Source organism: Chiloscyllium plagiosum, chromosome 7, assembly GCF_004010195.1.
Source record: "Chiloscyllium plagiosum isolate BGI_BamShark_2017 chromosome 7, ASM401019v2, whole genome shotgun sequence".
NCBI lineage: Eukaryota > Metazoa > Chordata > Chondrichthyes > Orectolobiformes > Hemiscylliidae > Chiloscyllium > Chiloscyllium plagiosum.
Window position 1 is genome coordinate 78,575,417 of NC_057716.1, and position 22,327 is coordinate 78,597,743.

General features: G+C 41.3%; 1 protein-coding gene across 1 annotated transcript in view; it reads right to left on the bottom strand.

The window, feature by feature from the left end:
- Window positions 1-22,327, bottom strand: part of LOC122551725 (low-density lipoprotein receptor-related protein 1-like) — a 1,892,490-nt gene that overhangs the window by 966,867 nt on the left and 903,296 nt on the right. Inside the window, exon 10 of the mRNA XM_043694091.1 lies at window positions 9,673-9,816. Within this exon, the coding sequence (XP_043550026.1) occupies window positions 9,673-9,816 (144 nt within the window). The remainder of the gene's footprint in view (window positions 1-9,672; window positions 9,817-22,327) is intronic.

Sequence of the window (22,327 nt, forward strand, 5' to 3'; positions counted from 1 at the left end):
CCACAGGGACTGAAATGCCAAGAAATGCACCAAGTTTGGTAAGATATGATGAGAAGTTGAGAGTGTAGTGCTGGAAAAGCACAGCAGGTCAGGCAGCATCTGAGGAGGAGGAGAATCAACATTTCGGGTTTAAGCCCTTCATCAGGAATGTGGAAATGCTATTTTCTTAACTCACTGTTCAAAATTAATTTCTGATGTATACAGAACTGAAAATCAAAATCCTTAGTTCCCTCACTTTAAATACTCATCAAATGCCTTGACTACATTCCTGATGAAGGGCTTATGCCCGACACGTTGATTCTCCTGCTCCTCGGATGCTGCCTGACCTGTAGTACTTTTTTCAGCACTACACTCTTGACTCTGATCTCCAGCATCTGCAGTCCTCACTTTCTCCAAGATGTGATGAGAAACGTTTGGCCTCATTCCATCAAACTCAATGTCAAACACTTAGTCAAAAACTCTCGGATTCAGCCTAATGTCCTCAATCTGGCAGTCAGCAGCAAAGTGGAGGTGCATATTGTTGACTACATTTAAAACTTTCCTAATAGCCCTGGATCTGTTCACTCCTCATTCACACTCATCTCACCAAAGTTTACCATGACCATGAGCTATTCACTAAAGTTGATCAACCAGAAGCATTATTTTGATTAAATGGAGTTGTAAAAACACATTTACCAGTATGAGGTCTAACCGAAGGATGTTTTCATACAGATTGAAGTGTCATTTGCAAAGGTTGTATTTACATGCAAACAAACCTAATTTTTAAAATTGTTGGAATGGATGTTTTTCACTGCATGCTGAGATAGGCTGAGATAGCAAGCAAGATAAGGCTGAGATAGCTGGCCACTAAATTGCTGCCAGTGCTGATGGGCAATTAGTTGCTGCTCTAATGTATCTGATATAAAGTCATCGGGATGCACAGCTGGAAACAGACCCTTTGGTCCAACTCCTCTGTGTCAACCAGATATCCTAAATTAATCCAGTCTCATTTGCCAGCACTTGGCCCATATCCCTCTAAACCCTTCCTATTCATATACCCATCCAGATGCCTTTTAAATGTTGTAATTGTACCAGCCTCCACCACTTCCTCTGGCAGCTCAGTTCATACACGTAATAGTCTCTGCATTAAAAAGTTGCTCCTTAGGTCTCTTTTAAATCTTTCCCCTCTCACCTAAAACATATGCCCTCTAGTTTTAGACTCCACTAGCCAAGGGAAAAGACCTTGACCCCCTGCGCATAGCTCAAACCCTCTAACCATGGCAACAGCCTTATAAGTCTTTTCTAAATCCTTTCAAGTTTAACAACAGCTTTTCTACAGCAAGTGGACAATTAAAATCTCCTGTTTAACCTTGCAGTTCATGGAAAAGATAGAGAACCTAAATATAAAATCAAATGGGCAGAGAAGGGTGTCACGGAAATTGTCGTGTTTCAGCCAACACTAAGACAACTTTAAAAAGCTGGGCACCCATTGCTTCCAGTTGTCCTTGATAAAGGGCAGATTAAAGAAATGAAGACTGAAGTTCAGTTTTATCCCAAAAATATAAAAAGCATTGCAATTACAGAACAGAGATCTCTGACCTCGATTAGTTCAGTCAACTCAAAAAAAAACAAAAGAAGCAATTAATGTTTCATTCACGCAACTTGCAGTTCACTAAATGAAGTTACTTGTGTTGGAAAGGATGGCAGAGAAGGGTGGATAAATTGAAAGGCTAAAGCAAGATAAGGGTGATAAATGTATCTATAATGACAGTACTAAGAGGTTATTGGAAAATTGACTAGGTTTCTGTGACCAGCACTGGGAAACAGCACACATTAAGCCACCTCAAGATTTACAATTTTGTTAAGCCAGAAAACAAAGCAATTCCACAGTTCCCAACAAAGATTTGTTTGCATATCCATTAATTTCCAACTATTCATTGTTTATCTGCTTTCTTATTGCACTTGATCCCACATGGCCCATTCCTACCTTGCTAATGAACTATTTAGCCTACTGAAAGATTTATTTCATTTCTTTCTCGGACTAATTTCTGGTTGTTTTGCTTAAAGTGAGTAAAGCATGTTAATAAAACATCTGAGTTGAGAAATAATAGGCAATGCTGTCACTTGATAGATATCTGGAACTTGCCCTTTACTTGAGTTTCTTAATTATCAATAATATTGACAACCCCCAAGTCAGGTTTTGTAAATACACTCGTGTAGAAAATAAACAGTTTAGTATTGATCACACAATTATACATTTTAATGTGAAACATTGCAGTTATTTTTCATCTGTTACACTTTAAATATTCAATACTTATAACATTGCTTAATCAGAATGAGTAATGAATGACAATAGTATGATTAACATTGCATCACAAATGCATGAACAGAACCATCGGTCTAAACAGTCATTCAAAAACAACTTGATTAAAAATAAAACCTTATTCATATCTCATAATTACTGAATTATACAAACATTGATTCCTTTCATTTAAAAATATATATGACTAAGTAACTAAGCTCACCATCCATTTGATGGTGGTATCAAGAATACCTGCTTCATTGAATCAATTTTGGATTTGAAGCTCAGCTATACATTCATGTTGACATTATGGATAGGGTGAATAGTCAGGTTTTTTTTCCTAGGTTGGGGGGAGTCCAATATTCAAGGGCATAGGTTTAACATGAAAGGAGAAAGATTTAAAAATGACCTGAAGGGTAACAGAGTGTAGTGCACATACAGAATGAGCTGCCAGAGAATCTGGACAAGCTGGTAAAATTACAGCATTGAAAGGCATCTCATTAGGCATATGATAGGAAGGGTTTAGATATGGGGCAAATGCTGATAAATAGGACTAGGTTACATTGGGATGTCTGATTGGCGCAGACGAGTTTGACAGAAGAGCCTGTTTCCATGCTGTATGACTCTATGTAGGACTGGAGCCCCAAAATTCAGACTGTTTCTTCAATACAATACTGAAGCTTTGCAGCATTATTGAAGATGTGATCTCTTAGACAGTGAGGACCTATTCACCTACAGTGGGGTTATAAATGATTCTCTGATACTATTTCAAGCAGCAGGGGACCTTGCCAGGTAAAATGTCCAACATACAAGTTGACATAAGTAGGAAAGATATGTTGGGTAGGCTAGAGGTTATAAAGGTGGACAAATCCCTAGGACCGGATGGGATCTATCCCACGTTGCTGAGGGAGATGAGAGAGGAAATAGCTGGGGCCCTGACAGATATCTTTGTAACATCCTTAAACACAGGTGAGGTGCCGGAGGATGCAAGGTTGCTCATATTGTCCCCCTGTAGAAGAAGGGTAGTAGGGATATTCTGGGTAACTACAAACCAGTGAGCCTGACATCAGTGGTGGGATGCTGGAGAAGGTACTGAGGGATAGGATCTATTTATATTGACAAAAGAATGGGCTTACCAGTGATAGGCAACATGGTTTTGTGCGGGGGAGATCGTTCCTTACCAACTCAATAGAGTTCTTTGAGGAAGTGACCAAGTTGATAGATGAAATAAGGGCTGTTGATGTTGGCGGAGTAGCAGAAAGCAAAGGGACTGTCAAAGAATACAGCAGGATATAGATAGACTGGCGAGTTGGATGGAAAAGTGGCAGATGGAGTTCAATCCAGACAAATGTGAGGTGATACATTTAGGCAAGTCTAATTCTAGAGCCTTGGGAAAAGTTGATGGGCAGAGAGATCTGGGAGTGCAGGTCCATTGTACCCTGAAGGTTGCTGCACAGGTAGATAGAGTGGTCAAGAAGGCATATAGTATGCTTGCTTTCATTGGACGGGGTATTGAGTATAAGAGCTGGCAAGTCATGTTAAAATTGTACAAGACATTGTATTGGCCGCATATAGAATACTGTGTACAGTTCTGGTCGCCACATTACCAAAAGGATGTGGACGCTTTGGAGAGGGTGCAGAGAAGGTTTACGAGGATGTTGTCTGGTATGGAAGGTGCTAGCTATGAAGAGAGGTTGAGTAGGTTAGGTTTGTTTTCATTAGTAAAAAGGAGATTGAGAGGGGACCTGATTGAGATTTACAAAATCATGAAGGGTATAGACAGGGTGGATAGAGACGAGCTTTTTCTCAGGGTGAAGGATTCAATACGAGAGGTCACGCTATCAAGGTGAGAGGTGAAAAGTTTAAGGGGATACACACGGCAAGTACTTCACACAGAAGGTGATGGGCGTTTGGAACGCGTTGCCAGCAGAGGTGATAGAGGCAGGCACGGTAGATTCATTTAAGATGCGTCTGGACAGGTGCATGAGTAGGCGGGGAGTAGATGCTTAGGAATCGGGCGACAGGTTTAGACAGTAGATTTGGATTGGCTCAGGCTTGGATGGCCGAAGGCCCGTCCCTGGGTTGTAAATTTTCTTTGTTCTTTGTATATATCACTCAATTAACATTACCAAAAAAAAAAATTATTATATGAGCATCGCTGTTGAGGCCAACTTTGTTGTCCATAAAACTGCTGAAGTTCATGTGGTGTAGATTAGAGTGGTGCTGGAAAAGCACAGTAGGTCAGGCAGCATCCATGGAACAGGAAAATCGACATTTCAGGCAAAAACCCTTCATCAGGAATATGCTTCTTGGATGCTGCCTGATCTGCTGCGCTTTTCCAGCACTATTCTAATCTTGACTCTTATCTCCAGCATTTGCAGTATCCACTTCTGCCTCATGTGGTGTAGATTCACTTATAGGGAGGGATTTCCAGGATTTTGGTGCAATGACAGTGAAATAACAATGGTGTAATTCTCCTTGGAGCAGAGACAACAAAGGGATAATTGGTTTGAGGTGTTGAAAATTATGAACAATGTTGATAGGGTAAAGAAGTTTATTCTGATTCTACTAGCTGGTATATGAATAACTAGCGGTCACAATGTCATGATTGTCAGCAAGAGTTTGGAGTGAGGCGAGGGAAAATTCTTTATCCAGAGAGTTGTTAGGATTTGGAATGCTCTGCTGAGAGTGATGGAAGCAGATTTCATAGGAGGTGTCAAAAGAGAGCTGGATACATATTTGAACGTGATATCTTCAGAGGGCTGTGGCAATTGGCTTGGAGAATGGTACTAGCTGGGTAGCTCTTTCAGGAGCCGGTACAGATGGGTCGAATGGCCTCCTTCTACACTATCAAATTCTATATTTTTATAGTTTCAAGTCAGAAAGATATACAGCTTGGTGAGAAACTTGAAGGTGATTTTGTTCTCATGAATTTCATTCTATGAGTTGGGAGATCACGGATGGAAAAATGTTGTCAAAGAAAACTTGACCCAGTGCACATTGTGGACAGTACTAACTGCTGCCACTGTATGTCATTGGTGTAGGGAATGAGTAATAGAAGTGGTGATGGGGTTGTGGGGGTTGGCAGTCCAGTGCGCTGTTTTGTCCCAGGTGATACCAAGTTTCTTGAGTGTTGTTGGGATTGAACTCATTTAAGCAAGTGATGGGTATTCCAGCTGACAATGCCATCATATAACAAGGGGAAATTATTATGTTCTTTCTTTCTTGTTGGAGATGGTCATTGCTTGGCACATATGTGTATGAATGTTATTTGCTATTTATTAACCTAAGCCTGAATGTTGCCCAGAATTTGTGCTTAAAGGATGACTCTTGAGCCTGCAAGTACGCAAAGAATTTATTCAAGCACATGCAAAGGAGGAGGTCTCGGTCGCTTGAGAACCTCACCCAGTAATACAATGTTTACAGCACAGACTTATAATACTGAAGTTCCCCTGCAACATAGTTTCACAATTTTACAAATCATCTGGCATCACAAGATCATTCTGTTCAACTGTCTGGATGCTCTGTCATGCACATGCAAAACACATACAACTTAATTTCCCGTTGCCCCGAGACAAGGCCTTGCACCAAAAGATTTGGGATGTTTCATTATCTAAGGATTCATGAATGGTACTGAACATCGATTAGGTGTGAAAAACTTAGGGATGACTTAAAAGAATTAATGAAGTGAAATCAATGAAATTTAAATAACCTCAATGTAATTCAAAACATTTTACAACCACTTGTTTTTGAATCAAGATAACTGTTATTATCCAGTAAATATAGCAGTCAATTTATCCACATCCGTACCCATGATAATGACCTCCGCCATAATCTTTGGTTAATGTCACGCTACATGTGACTCCACATACTGCTCTTTATCTGTAAATCTTCCTTACGGTCCTGTTTTGACACCATCACCTTGATAACTTGTTGTAATCTCTCAGCCTTAATTAGTTTGTACTGTTTTGGATTACTTGTTACTTTGGTTTGAGCCTCAGCATGCGTCTCTGATCCCTACCATATTATTCTAACCATTTGTTTTGTTTCCAGCACCCCGCAATTTTAATTTTTTGTGATTATCTTTCTGCCTCAATTATTTGGATGAAAGGTCATCCCTTTACTTGCTATTCAGCTGTTGCCACTTTACTCACACTATCTGATGCTTTTGATCACTGCACAGACTTATTGTTCACCCTGTCGACTTTCCACTCACACCATTTGTACGATCTTTAGATCTCCCTGCCTATAAATTATGTGACCATGTGCTTCTCTTCACTCTACCTGATGAAGGAGCAATGCTCTGAAAGCTTGTGATTTCAAATAAACATGTTGGGACTATAACCTGGTGTCATGTGACTTCTGACCATGTCCACCCCAGTCCAACACCAATTCCTCCACATCAGTTTACCCGTAAAACATAGAACATAGAACAATACAGCGCAGAACAGGCCCTTTGGCCCTCGATGTTGCGCCGACCTGTGAACTATTCTCAGCTCGTCCCCTACACTATCCCAAAATCATCCATGTGCTTACCTAAGGATTGTTTAAATCTCCCTCAATACTTTCTGTGTAAAGAATACCCATAGTAAGATTAAAATATATCTTTGGCATGGATGAGTGTGAAACATTCCTTCTATACTTCAAATAGTGCATTGAAATTTACTAAATTAATCTTCAGAAGGAAAGGTGTGGGAGGAGTCCTGGTTTAATGCCTCACTACGAACAGGGAAACTCTGATTATGTAAATAGAGGTTTTGAGCCGAGGTGACACTTTCAAGATTTGATTCAGGGATAGGATTTTCAAACGTTTGACAAGGAGTGAGCCTGTACTTTCCAACAGTATCACAGTGAAGCTAGTTAAAAATCACACAACACCAGGTTATAGTCCAACAGGTTTAATTGGAAGCACACTAGCTTTTGGAGCGACACTCTTTCATCAGGTGATAGTAGAGGGCTCAGTCCTAACACAGAATTTATAGCAAAAATTTACAGTGTGATGTAACTGAAATTATACATTGAAAAATTGATTGTCTGTTAAGCCTTTCATCTGTTAGAATACAGTGATAGTTTCACTTCTTTCATGTGTAAATTACAAAACCTTTTTTTAAAAGGTTGCATTCTCGAGTTAGCTGTTAACAATGGTGATAGCTAGACAGTATGTTGAAGGTATTGGCCCCCTGTGTTCTCTGTCTATGCCATGATGTTTAGATTGACTCTAATCTAAAAAGTGAGATAACGGAGTTTTACATAAATTCATGCAGTTTTTGAGCTCAGAGTTCTACATGAATGCTTGTAGTTTTTGAGCAAAGTACAATGTAACCCTGCAAGTACAAATTCACCCCACAAAATATATGTGTGCATGTGGGTCTTTGTCTGTGTGTGTGTGTTTGTCTGGGTTGGGGGTTGTGTGTGTAAAAAAATAGAACAGACAACAATGAAACGATGGCTTTATCAGACAGTCCCAGATGGATGTGAAGAATGAATAGCCACTGTTGAGAAATGTATGTAAATGCAATAAGAGAAAATGGTTGTTGAAAGAACTAAACATCTTAAAAGATTAACTCCAACTTTTATTGATACACTTATTTCAATAAATCAAACTCTGATGAAGTAGCAAACTATTATGAAGTAAACTTTGACCCACATTAGGAATGAGGACCGATAATAAAAAACTTCAGCCAAGAGACAGGTTTTAATGAGCACTTTAAAACAGGAAAGAGCAGGAGAAGACGTAGGGGGCAGAGTTTCTCACAGGTTGCAATAAAAAAAAAGCAGAGTGGCAATGAGAGAACTCTGTATTTCTGACAGGCAATTTGAATCACGGCTCCTTCAAAAATGTGGAGCCGTGCTACTCTTCTGACAGCTCCTCTTGGAGCAGAATTATCAGTGGAAGGCAAACAATGCCTCCTTTTTCACAGCAGTCAATTGTCATATTCTGAAATTTAAAAGACCAGCATCACTGACAGCCACTTTGTTCAGGACAGATTGTGGTGGACGAAATATTGTGTCTGGTGATGTGGGGCAGGTAGGAGTAGTTATGTCTGGAAAATTGGCTGGGCGGTGGGACAGGGAAATTGGATCTGAACGAGATAAAGGGCAGGATTGGGGTTAGCTTTGGGGGAAGGGGATGGGTGGCTGGTTCCGCAGCAGGACAAAGGTGGGGACTGTATCCCAAGGTAGGGGGAGGCAAAGGGTTTGGGTCCAGGGCAGCGAAGACCAGTTCCAGTTGCCAGTGTGGGGGAAAGGGGGAGTTAGTTGTTATTGTGGGAGAAAAGCAGAGTCAGGACTGCAGATTAAGAAGTGAGGCCATGACCAGTAATGGGATAGAGAAGGTTAGGACCAGCAGCAGAGAGCGGGACTCTTTAAAACTGGGGTCAAGGGAAGGAGCAGGCACTGCTAGCTAGGGTGGTGACGCGTTCGAGGATTACAATGAGATGTTGGTCTGCGAGGAAGAGAGTTTGTCATTCAGAGTCTGGGTGTGCAAGGGTCCTGGCGGTAGGTGTAGCTGAGGATGCCATTTTGATAAATTGGAATGGGAGGAAAAGGGGTGTTGGTGTAACAGATTACCAAGTGTTAGACCAGGTATTTAGCAGTCTAACCATGTCTGAAAGTTATTAACTTGACTTCAGTGGGATTCTCTGAATTCCCCGATTTAAATGAAGACATTTGGAGTTGTCCAGGTGCATGCAATTGTCCAGTAGAAAACAAAATGCCCCAGGTAATTCCCTTGGAGTCTGCTACTTTGGCAAATCAACAAGTTCCCCACGCACAACTCCCATTTACTCTTCACAACAATTATCTGGCCATGGGAAAATCCATCCCATTGTTTAAAAAGGGAATTTCAGAGTTTCAGACTTTGGCAGCTGAAGACATGGCCACTGTGAATGGAGCAGTTAAAATACAATCTTGGAAATTAATTCTAACATTATACCTAAACAGCTGACACTAATTGAAGCATTCTCAGTCTTATATATTCAGTATAATATATCAAAACATCATTGAGAATAAAGGAATTAGGAGGTTTTCTTTCATGCTGTGGGCGCTAAAGAATGGATGAAACATCTGATCTTGAACTAGGAACACTGAAATTGTGAATCATTAAAACTTGTCCATTATGGGTCAAGTCAGTACTTACATCTGACCTCTGATTACTCCATTACAAGCAGATACAGTGTAAAGAGAAAAGGGTGAACTTCATTCAGCTGCTAAATGCTACGGAAAGGGCAAGTGCTGTTACCTTATAGTTAAAAAGTGCTAATCATCATAGCCAATTTTGGACACCCAATAGCAGCCATGCAAGTGCATGCTTTATTGAAATATATTTGTCATAAAAATCATTTTATATAAATTACAACAGATTTATATAGAAAGATGGAGTGTTGACTTACTTTTACAAGACTTTCCATCATTCCCTAAGGTGTAGCCAGTCCTGCAACGACATGTCCTTGTTTTGTGGCTGCTGCTGAGTAGGCAGATGTGAGAGCATCCTCCTGGTTTATTATATAGATCCAGCTCACAAGCATGACTTCTAACTGAGAAAATCAATAAGAAAATGCTTTTTAGATGTGTAACTGCAAAATCAATATTATCAAAGATGAAATGATGATAATTTGCCATGTAAGGTAAACAAATGTAAACTATGAACAATTTTTCCCTCTTAAATTATTGATTACAAACATAAATTGAAAAAGTGAATGTATATCAATTTGAAATTCAACACTGTAACTTACTGTTACCAAAAAGTTATAGAATGGTGATGACTTGTCATCAAACTGTATCATGCATTGAGTCACAATGATTTAATGTTGAGTTACAACGCCAGTTGAGAACGATAAACAAGGAAACTAATTCTGCCCTCCAGGTCCCATATTTTGGATATTCTGCAATATGTGCCCAAAGATCTATGGGTCAATACTCAGATAATTTGTCACTGCCAGGTGAGGGCTGTGAACTGGGTCCCCTCTTTATTAACTTCCTCAATTGGCCACAACAAATGTTGTCAATACGTTTTTTAGCACATAGCTTCATCTCACTTCAATAAAAAAATCTCATCAAAATTAAGGAGACAATTGTAAAGTTTTGCAGTGATACAGAAAGAGGAATTGTATTATCTACCAAGCCCAAGAAAAATAATGAAATATCAGTTCCAACACAAACACAAAAATGTTAAAAATAGAGAAGATCTGGCACAATAGGTAGTTAAAGCATATGCAGCTTAATAAGTTAATATTTTATCTGTGCTTTAGTTGAATCTGTGTTCATGGCTGTTAAGTTGATGTCTTGTTTTATTGAGATGATGTTTTGGAACTGCAATATTCTGGACTACACAGTCATTAATTTGAAAATGTGTATTTTTAAAATCTGCTACAAAGACAGAATGACTACAGACCATGTTCTCAGGTAATCACCTGGGTGTAGGTGTGAATTCAATAATTGGCTGGTAAACATTTTGTGTGGAATGTTTGGCAAAGTAATATCTGCCATATTAAATAAACTTCAGAAAGACTAAAATCACGTAACACCAGGTTAAAGTCCAACAGGTTTATTTGAAACAAGCTTTTGGAGCCTCACTCCTTCTTCAGGTAGCTGAAGAGGCTCTGAAAGTTTGTACAAAGTTAAAAATCACACAACACCAGGTTATAGTCCAACAGGTTTAATTGGAAGCACACTAGCTTTCGGAGCGACGCTCCTTCATCAGGTGATTCAATCACCTGATGAAGGAGCGTCGCTCCGAAAGCTAGTGTGCTTCCAATTAAACCTGTTGGACTATAACCTGGTGTTGTGTGATTTTTAACTTTGTACACCCCAGTCCAACACCGGCATCTCTGAATCCTGAAAGTTTGTGGTTGCAAACAAACCTGTTGGACTTTAATGTGGTGTCATGTGACTTTTGACTTTGTCTGCCTCAGTCCAACACTGGCACCTCCATTTCAAAAAGATGGAATAACAAAGATAAAAAAGGTCTCATGATCCCCTACTCAACAGTAAACCATCCCTCGCAAATCATGTCCCAAGCTGTTGGCACAATTGTGTTTTTCCCTTTGAAGATGTGCAAGGACAGGGGTTAAAGAGCTAGCTCCAACTCCAATGGAGTGCACCAATGGGATTGAATACTCCAATGCACACCAGCCTGCATTCAAGGATTAATGTGCTGCGAAGGTCACAGTCAATTAACTATCCCCTCATTATCCCTCTGCTGCAGGTAAAGATACCATTGTATTCTGAGTACTAAATGTTAACTATCTGGCTGCTACACAAAAAAGGAATAGGCTAACAAAAGGAAACAGCCGCATCCTGAGTGCTGTAATGAATTAGAATAGCCTTGTCACACGCACTCGAATGAGTGCAGTGAAAACAATTGTAATGTCAGCTCTGGCACCACGTAATACAGGGTACCGAGGTACACACACTTTAAGTGTTTTCACAGAATTGAAATAGTAAAAATATCTAGGTAAAAACAATGACTGCAGATGCTGGAAACCAGATTCTGGATTAGTGGTGCTGGGAGAGCACAGCAGTTCAGGCAGCATCCGAGGAGCAGTAAAATCGACGTTTCGGGCAAAAGTCCTTCATCAGGAATAAAGCTTTAATAAAATATCAACTGGCCTGGGAATACATAGCTTAAAAGTCCAGATCAACAATAAAAAGTGTCTTTAAAGTACTCAAGCTATAGTCCTTTATCACTGAGTCCATGATAAAGGACTATAACTTGCGTACTTTAAAGACACTATTCTTTAACTAGAATACTAGGTCTTGCTGCCTCCATATACTGGCCTCTGTCCTGGACTCACTTCTAGGACTCGATCCCCCCAGCTCAGCCCATTCTCGCTCGGCTCCTGTTCTGGGTTCCAATCTGCAAATTGGTTCCCAGCTCAGCCCGTGCTCACTCTGCTCCCGCTCTGGGTTCCGATCTGTGACTCAGTTCCCAGCTCAGCCCATGCCCACACTGTCCCGCTCCGGGCTACAGCTGTGACTCTCTTCTGGGACTTGGCCTGCACTCACTCTGTTCCCGCTCTGGGATCCAGCTGTGATTCACCTCCCACATCTCAGACACATCTCCATTCTCCAGATAGGGTAGTTTAAGAAGTTAAAAGTTAGGGGGAGGAGAAGAAAAACTATAGGGAAAGGAACAAAAAGAAAGAAAAATGAAAAGGAACTGATGAGCAGAGGAGCTCCAGCTGGAGCATTTTACTCTGCCGCCTTCTTGTTTCCTAGTATGCATCAAAAGAAATCAAACAAAAAGAATGTTAATCAATCTGCAAAACTAAGAGTTGTAAAACTGATTGTTTAACTATCAACAACAATGTCACCAGTAACTTCATTGTTACCAGTGTAACATTCAACTACCTGCTCTTCCTTAACAATTCAGAAATTGCATAATATCTTTGCCTTTAAAAAACACATCTTTTAGTACTCACCACTTATTTTGAATCTGTGTGTATGTATGCCATGGTCCTAATCCTTTTCACACTTAGCAATTTGCAAACTTACTGTTTGATCATTTAAGACAGCCTGGTCAAGGTGGATCCTTTTTAAAAAAAATGTAAATTCGCATCTGGGAGAAAGCTTCCTAGGGAAGGCTTCCTTTTCAAGTTAGCCTTTTTTGCAGTCAAGAGAAGAGAGTAAGTGAATAAAGAAGGGGAGGCAGTTCATTCCTCTTCACCCAGGAGTTTAACTGTGTGGAATATTGTATCTGGAACAATAACAAATTGGGAAATGTTGCCTAGAGTCTGGTCATTACAGGATCTTCAGAAGTGGTAACACACATTGAGTTGTCCAATTTGTTACATCACCAGTGCTGACATTTGAGATGTTAAAAAGGAAACAGGATTGAAGAAATAACAACCTATTTCTTTTAACTCCTTCTGTCTGTCTGCCAAACATTTGTAGACATTTGTATATGCCTGAGTCTGGCTCCAAACGCATGGAAGAAGAGTATGGATGAGGAATTCAGAAGCAGCTAAACTGTGCAACTATCAACAATGAGTTGAAGAAAATTAGGGATACGGAAGAGACTATTTATTGAGTCATCAGTGTTATTCATGCAGGCTGTAACTTCTGTCTGGATTGCAATATGTCAGACTTGGTTAAGATTTGTCAAACAACCCATGCCAGAATAGCACTGTGTGTGTCCAATTAATACCCATTGGGCTTGATCTAGAAACAGTTTATATATTTTTACTACAAAATTGATTTGTTTTGTGTTTCAGTTTGCATTAAAGCATGATCCCTACTGTCAAGCACCTGCAGTTCTCGCCTTGCAGCTCTACTGTAATACAATTCATATGCAAATTGTAGCTAAATTACATGGATGGTCTGTTTTTGAATAATTTATTCTTGGTCACATGCCATCAAACGTAAACTAAGAGATGCAACATGGAAGCCAGCAAATAAAATCCTCTAAAACTAATATTACAATGCAAAACAAAGAGCAAAGCATAAGGAGAATATAAACCAAGTGATAAAATATTGAGAAATATTTATTTCTCAAATGCAGAAAATACATAAATCATCAAATACTAAAAACATTTACAATTGGCTACTTTGCTGCTAATGGGATACTTTATTCTGCACTCACTCAGTATTTGATGTAAAGGACTATGTTTTTATATTGGGCTCTGGGTGTTAGCTACTGGGAACTTGTGATTGGGAAAGTGGTGCCACCAATCCTCCTTTCCACTAGTTTAAAACAACCAGATGGTAAAATAAACAAAAACAATCCTGAAGGGACTTCCTCTTCTTTATGTCAAATCTAAGGGTTTGTCTCATCATCAGAGTAGTGGTTCAATCACAATAGAGTTTTAACAAGAAGAGGCACCTGTCTCACATAAAAATGCATAGCTTATTGTATATTATCAAGAGATACAATTTATATTAACTAGTCAAGCATAATTACAATTATCAGGAGCCAGCTATATGACATCTGTCTCCATTGGGACTGTGAAACATCTCAGCATTGAGTGGACCTAATGCAATTTCAACATTAACTCTCTCAGGACCATTACCTTGTAGAATACTATGAATGCATTTTAATGACGATTTTATTTTATTTGCATGCTGACCAAAGATCTTACTTTCACTCAACAAAAGACGATTGCATCAATAAATCTGAATAAACCAGTTCACATCATGTGCAGCCAATTTAGTATGTGAACTGACCAGTGATCAAACCTATTTGTATTTTAATGTAATTGGCAAAAGTTGTTGTTAAAATCAAACAAGGCTAAACCTACGACGGGGTCTTACCTTAATGATAATAATAAGTTTATTCAAGAACTACTTCAATGAAATGCTTTCCACTCACTGTATTCGTGCTGTTTGGGACAGTAAGGAGTTTGATCACTTACAATTTTTTTTTCATTTTAAAACTTAATGCATGGTAAAATTGATTCTTCTACACAATCAGGTTTGTTTCACTCTATTAATATAGTATCCTTAAGAGACCATAGAACTAGAACAAATGTTTCGGTACAAAAATAAAAATCATTTAATTAATACACGCAACTATAATGTTCCATTGCTTTATTGTAACTAATGCTCTCAGCAACATTAATAGAGTTATCAAGAGTCTAGGCGCATTAATGCTGCTTGAATTTCACAATTTGACATTATAGCCCTCTTATTCCAAATACTTTGGAGGTATAGATCAAAAGTTATCAAAAGAAACATACTTGCATCCTTTCCAATAATCAGGACTAATAGAATCATGACTAAAAGCTTGGGAGAAGCAGATCACAAATATTAGATTAGATTAGATTACTTACAGTGTGGAAACAGGCCCTTCAGCCCAACAAGTCCATACCGACCCGCCGAAGAGCACCCACCCAGACCCATTCCCCTACATTTACCCATGCACCTAACACTACAGGCAATTTAGCGTGGCCAATTCACCTAACCTGCACATTTTTGGAGTGTGGGAGGAAACCGGAGCACCCGGAGGAAACCCACGCAGACACAGGGAGAATGTGCAAACTCCACACAGTCGGTCGCCTGAGGTGGGAATTGAACCCGGGTCTCTGGCACTGTGAGGCAGCAGTGCTAACCACTGTGCCACCATGCCGCCCACAAATATATTGAAAACTAAAGCCTAATTTGATTTAACCAAGAAAACGTTTGCAAAATTAGAAAGTGAAAATATGCTTTTGTTACAAAATTGTGCTGGAACACAATTATGCTTTTTAAAATATGCTTAAAAGTTATCTCGTGTGAATCACTTCAAAACAATGAGCTGAATCTTCTGGGTGTTTTTTTTTTGGCAGTGTGTTAGTTTTGTCAAGTTTTGGTGGGTTTTTCACCATGAAGCCTTACCATTCTTGTCTCATTCATTACTTACACCATCCCCAGGGGATTCCTCTTGCCTGGTTCTACCCTCATCTCATCATGCACTGTTTCCAGAAGGATTTGCCACTCAGTGGATCTGTACCAAAAGACCAGCATTCCTGATGCACACTCCATATTTAAAAGATCCAGCGACCACTGACCTTCTGAAGCTCATTACAGTGTGAAAATTGGAGCAAGGCAACATGGTGTTGTGATTCACTGACAGGAACCTGGGGGACGCTGAGGTGGGATGTCATTTTCTCAGAGTATTGGTAGAGACCCAGCAGCCAGTTCAAAGGTCACCACCTAAGTCAAACACTTTCTCCAATGTGCCAAAGTAGGTGTCACACTGCGACACTCTGCTTCCTCTCTCTCTCTCTGGTACTCCAGTACCTTCCACCAAAGTTCATGTTCTGCCACTTTCAGTGTTACCCACAACATCTTTCTTTGCTTGATCTCAGTCTTCAACTTCCCACTACATGGCCTTAAGAATACCTCACCCCTCCCTCGGAACACCTCACCAGCTTTCGTTCACCTGTACCAGCACTAACAGCTGAGCCACCCACTCAATCCCTCCCTTTCGCATTCCAGGAGAAGACAGACCATGGTAGAGCAGGAAGTGCTCAGATAGGTGGAAGCATGTACAACATCAAATTCCTCAGTCCGCTTGAGGAGACAATCCTACCCCTCACAAAACAAGAGTCTGAGACCACTCCTGTGTGGATGCCAACACCAGTATGTTATAGAATCAGAGAATACCAACAGTGAAGAAAGAGGCAATGTGGCCCATCAAGTCTGCACCGACCTCCAAGCAGCATCCCACCCAGACCTAGCTCCCAATGCTATCCCCAACACCTTGCATTTATCATGACCACTCCACCTAAACTGCACATTACTGGACATTACAGGCAATTTAGCATGGCCAATCCACCTAATCTGCACATGTTGGACTGTGGGAGGAAACCAGAGCACCCAGCGGAAAACCCACGCCGACACGGGGAGAACATGCAAACTCCACACAGCCAGTCACCCGAGGCTGGAATTGAAACCTGGCATTGTGAAGCAGGAGTGCTAACCAGGGTGCCACTGTGCCACCGAGTAGGTGCCAATATTCATTCTGCTGCAACTCTCAAGTAACCCCGCGATCAGTGCCATTCATAGCACACCACTTCTAACCACTGGCCATGATGCCTTCTCTCTCGAGTTTTACAGCTATCAGTGGGATTTCCATGACCTCAGAGGGAGAAATGGCTGGCTCAACCACAATCCACCAGCTCAACCTCTGAGGAAGAGGTCTCAAAGGAAGCACCTCCCTCCTGTACACCCCATCCATCCACTCAGATACTGAAACCTTGATGGGGAAATTACCTGCAGAAAGTTTGGGGATAGAGCCTGGTGTCTACATCGTTGGGGCAGTTCCACAACTGGCCAAGAAGGAAATGATCCAGGCCACTTGCACGCGGAGGAGTGCTGCAGACCAGGTGCCTGCTCAGTTCCAGGCAGGAGAGGGTGCTGTGGTGTCAGTAAGCAAGAACTTCATCCCCTTGCACAGGGAAGGGCTAACAGCAGCAGGCAGGGATGTGTGATATAAAAGTCCTCATTACCCAGAGGCTATGAGGAACACATATGCCTCAAGCAAGCAACCCTTTGGCTGTCTTCCTCACAAGGAGACAGGGCAATGCTACAAGGCACCCACCTGAAGAAGAACCACACATCAGCCCCTCAGGCTTCTTGTATCAGGATTCACAAGAAGTGGTCAGGCCCTCCAATTCCACCCTGTTGACCTCCTCTGATCTGATCCTTGGAAGTTCAAGTAAAGAAGAGTCCCTCTGTCTCTGACAAGAAAACCCACATTATGTCAGTGCCTTCCAGGCCCAAACACCCCTGGGGTTACTCTAGCTAACTTCCAGGGCCAATAGGCATGACTACTAATGAGGTCCCTTTATTCCAGCTGGGAACCTTGGACAGCACTAAGGCATAGTGGGATGGAAAGAAATTAAAACGTGTTTGGAGTTTAATTTTATGGCACAGGTGACAGCATACTGTAAATAAAGTATCATGTTTGCATACATTTGATTGATTTTGTAACAGATCTGTGTTCAACTCTCTGTTTTCAACTGAACATAAATGTGTCAGCATGATACCTAACATCTTGTCCACACAGAATATACCATAAAAAGATGTATGTGTTGGGATATAGTTCACATGTGGAACAAAGATTGCATATGAGACTGACAGAATGTGTGTGTGAGAGACTGTGAGTGAGAGAATGCACAAGATAGTGTGAAAGTGAGTGTGTAGGAGAGTGTGAGAAAGTGTGTGTGGGAGAGTGTGAGAGAGAGTTTGAGAGAGAGTATGAGAGTGACGGTGTAAGTGAGTGAGAAAGAGACAGAATGAGTGTGTGAAAGCGAGAGTGAAAGTATGACAGTGAAAGAGAAAGTGAGAATGTGAAGGCGAGAGTGTGAGAGCGTAAAAGTGACAGAGAGAGTGGGAGACAGAGTGTATGTGAGACAGTGGGTATGAGTGTTTGTGAGTGTGGTTGGAATGTGTGTGAGTGTGAAAGAGAGTGACTAAGTGAGAAAGAGTGACTGAGACCAGTGTGAGAGTAACTGAGAGAGTGAGAGAGTGACTGAGAGAGTCTAAGAGACAGTGTGTATGTGAGTGTGTATGTGAGTGTGTGTGTGTGTGTGTGTAAATTAGCCACTTTGCACCAAGGTAGTGTTACAAGGGGGTCACCTTCTAATGTGACGAATATCTTTGTACATCAGAGCTGGTGACTTTTGTGAAAAATTATTCATTTCCAGCAGGTAGCTCACACGCGTACCCAGCCACAAGGACGCAGAGACACACACACGCAGAGACACACATACACAGAGACACACACACAGAGACACACACACACAGAGACATGCGCACACAGATACACATGCATGCAGAAACACGCACACGGAAGGACACACACACAGACACACACACACACAGAGACACGCCATGCAGAGACATGCACAGAGATGCACAAACAGAGACACACACACACAGAGACACACACACAGAGACACGCACACGCAGATACGCACATGAAGAGACACACACATGCAGAGACACACACATTCAGAGACACGCACAGAGACATACACACAGAGACACATACATACAGACATACATACACACACAAAGACACACACATACAGAGACATGCACATGCAGACACACACACAGACACACATGCACATGCAGAGACATGCACACAGAGGCACGCACACACAGGAACCTGCACACACAGAGACACACACATATGCAGAGACACACACAGAGATACACACACACAGAGACACACTCAAGCAGAGACACACACACACAGACATGCACACACAGACACACACACGCAGAGACACGCACACAGACACGCACTTGCAAAGACACGCACACAGAAACGCACATGCAGAGACACACACGCAGAGACTCGCACACACAGAGACACACACTCAGAGATACACACATGCAGAGACATGCACACGCAGATACGCACATAAAGAGATACACACATGCAGAGCCACACATATTCAGAGACACGCATACGAGTACAAGACTGTGTGTGGGAGAGGAAGAGTGACAGAGAATGAGACAGTGACTGAAAGTGAGTCTGAATGAGAGCTTGGTGGAGAGAGTGCTTGTGAGGAAGTGTCTATGTGATCAGGTTGTGATAGAGGGTGAGGGAGATAGAGTACATGAGAGACAGTATTTGAAAGAGTGTGTGTGAGAGAATGAGAGATTGTGGGAGAGAAATTGTGTGAGAGAGAATGTGTACATGAGCAAGTGTGAGAGAAAGAGTGTGTGAGAGAATGTAAGAAAGTGAGAGTGTGAAAGGGAGACTGAAAGTGGAAGAGTGTGAGAGTGTAAAGAGTGTGAATGTGGAATGAGAGTGTGAGAAGGTATACGAGGGTGAGAGTGATTGTCAGAGCATGAGGCTGTATGTGAGTGAGTGTGTGTGAGCCTGAGTTTGAAGACCCTGTGAGAGGTTGGCAAACATCAGAATGGTGGGCCTGTGGAATTCATTGTCACAGAGCACAGTGGAGGCCGAGACATTAAATGTCTTCAAGGCAGAGATTGATAAATTCTTAATCTTGCAAGGAATTAAGGGATACGGGGAGATTGCAGGTAAGTGGCGTTGAAATGCCCATCAGCCATGATTAAATGGCATACTGGATTTGATGGACTGAATGACCTTACTTCCACTCCTATATCTTATGGCAAAAACAATGACCACAGATGCTGGAAACCAGATTCTGGATTAGAGTGGTGCTGGAAAAGCACAGCAGTTCAGGCAGCACCTGAGGAGCAATAAAATCAACATTTCGGGCAAAAGCCTTTCATCAAGAATCAAGAGGTCAGTTACTCACCACAGTGTTTCTAGCCTCTGACCTGCTCTTGTAGTCATTGCGATTCTGTTCAATGATAATGCTCAGGATATTGATAGATGGCGATTCAGTGATGGCAACATCATTGAATATCAAGGGGTAGTGGTTAGATTGTCTCTTATTGATGATGGTCATAGCCTGGCATTTGTGTGGCATGAATGGTACTTACCATTTGTCAGCTCAAGCCTGGGTTTTGTCCAGTTCTTGTTGCATTTTAACATGAACTGCTTCAGCATCTGAGCAGTTGTGAATGGTGTTGCACAGACTTCATCAAACATTCTCATTTCTGACCTTATGATGGAGTGAACGCCATCATGAACAGATGAAGATGGTTTGGCCTAGGACCTTACCCTCGGGAACTTCTGCAGAGATGTCCTGGAGCTGAGATGACTCAGGTCTAACAATCACAATCATCTTCCTACGTGCTAAGTATGACTCCAATCAGCAGAGATTCTTCCCCCGATACCCATTAATTCTGTTTTTTTCTTGGGCTCCTTGATGCTGCACTCTGCTGAATGCAGCCTTGATGTCAAGGACTGTCACTCTCATCTCACCTCTGGAATTCAGCTCTTTTATCCATATTTGAGCTAAGGCTGCAACAAGGTCTGGATCTGGTTGGCCTTGGCAGAACCCAAACTGGGCATCAGTGGGCAGGTTTATGCTAAGCATTGAGTCTGTCACTTGCTGCTGATGCTGCTTGACACACAAGTCGTTGACACCTCATTTTTAGGTATACCTTCTTCTGCTCCTGGCATGCCCTCCTGCACTCTCCATTGAACCAGAGTTGACCCCCTGGCTTGATGATAATGGTTGAGTGGGGGATATGTCGGGCCATAGGATTGCAGGTTGTGTTAGTCCAGTTCTGCTGGTCCAATTCATCTACTGCATCCTCACAGACGCCCAGTCTTGAGTTGCTAGATCTGTACAAAGTCTGTCCCAATTAGCATGGTGATAGCACCACACAACACAATGGAGGATATTTTCAACATGAAGGCAGGACTTTTTCAGCGTTAACTTTCACTGACACTATCCAGGGCAGATGCATCTGTAGCTAGCAGATTAGTGAGGATGAGGTCAAGTATGTTTTTTCCTCTTGTTGGTTGCCCCAGCAATTGTCGCAGACCCAGTCTAGCAGCTGTGTCCTTCAGCATCTGACCAGCCCGATCAGTAGTTTTGTTGCCAAGCCATTTTTGGTGGTGAATATTGAAATCCTCAATCCAGAGTACATTTTGCACTCTTGCCACATTCAGTGCTTCCTCCAAGTGTTGCTCAACATGGAGGAGTACTAATTAATCAGCCAGGGAAGGACAGTACATGATAACCAACAGAAGGTTTCCTTACCCATATTTAACCGGAAGCTATACATAGGGTCAATATTGAAGACTTCCAGGACAATTCTCTCCCAATTGTATAACATTGTACGACAACCTCAGCTATGTCTGCTTTGTCAGTATGAAAGGACGTATCCAGGGATGGTGATGATAGCTGGACATTACCTGTAAGGTATAATTCTGTGAGTCTGCACTGCGTCAGGCTGTTGCTTGACTAGTCTGTGAGACAGCTCTCAGGATTTTGGCACTAGCCCTCAGATGTTAGTGAGGAGGACGTTGCCGGGCCCACAGTGGGATAAAAATGATAGGAAGCTGAATATTCATGAGACAAGTGTATAATCCTTAATAGATAAAGAAAAACTGTTTTTGAATATGTTCTCGAATACAGAATATAGTAATGTTTGAATCAAGACTTTTATTTGACCTAGGATCGTTTGATAAATTTATTGAGGAAATGGCATAAGCATAACATTAAAATAAATTGGATTTTAATGATGAATTAATCACTTTCAAGATATCTACAATTTAAAGTAGGCATTGCTATCAATTTTTATCACACCGAATCTTCCGCTTTCCTGATGAAATTCTGAATTTTGGTCACAAAATTGTGAATACTACTGACAGCTAAAGGAAGCACAGATTTCAAGAAAGAACTTAGTCTTGAGAGTTAATGATGTATGTTCAAACGGAGAGAAGATATGAAACCATTCTGGGTTAGCAGTTGTATCAGCTAATGTTATTTCAGCTCCTAAACATGTGAAGTTCACTTAATCCGTAGTTTGCAATGATAGTTTATCGTTTCAGTGTGACGTGAAGTATATTCATAATTAATCTCCATTTTAAACAGACGTGGCTATAAGTACATTGATGTGCAGCTGGGAAAGGCTTAGAGCTCCAACGATCTGAAATGTGATTTGTTTTGCCACACTTGACTAAGCAAAGGCTTTTTCCCAGATTGAGAGAGAGAAAAATAA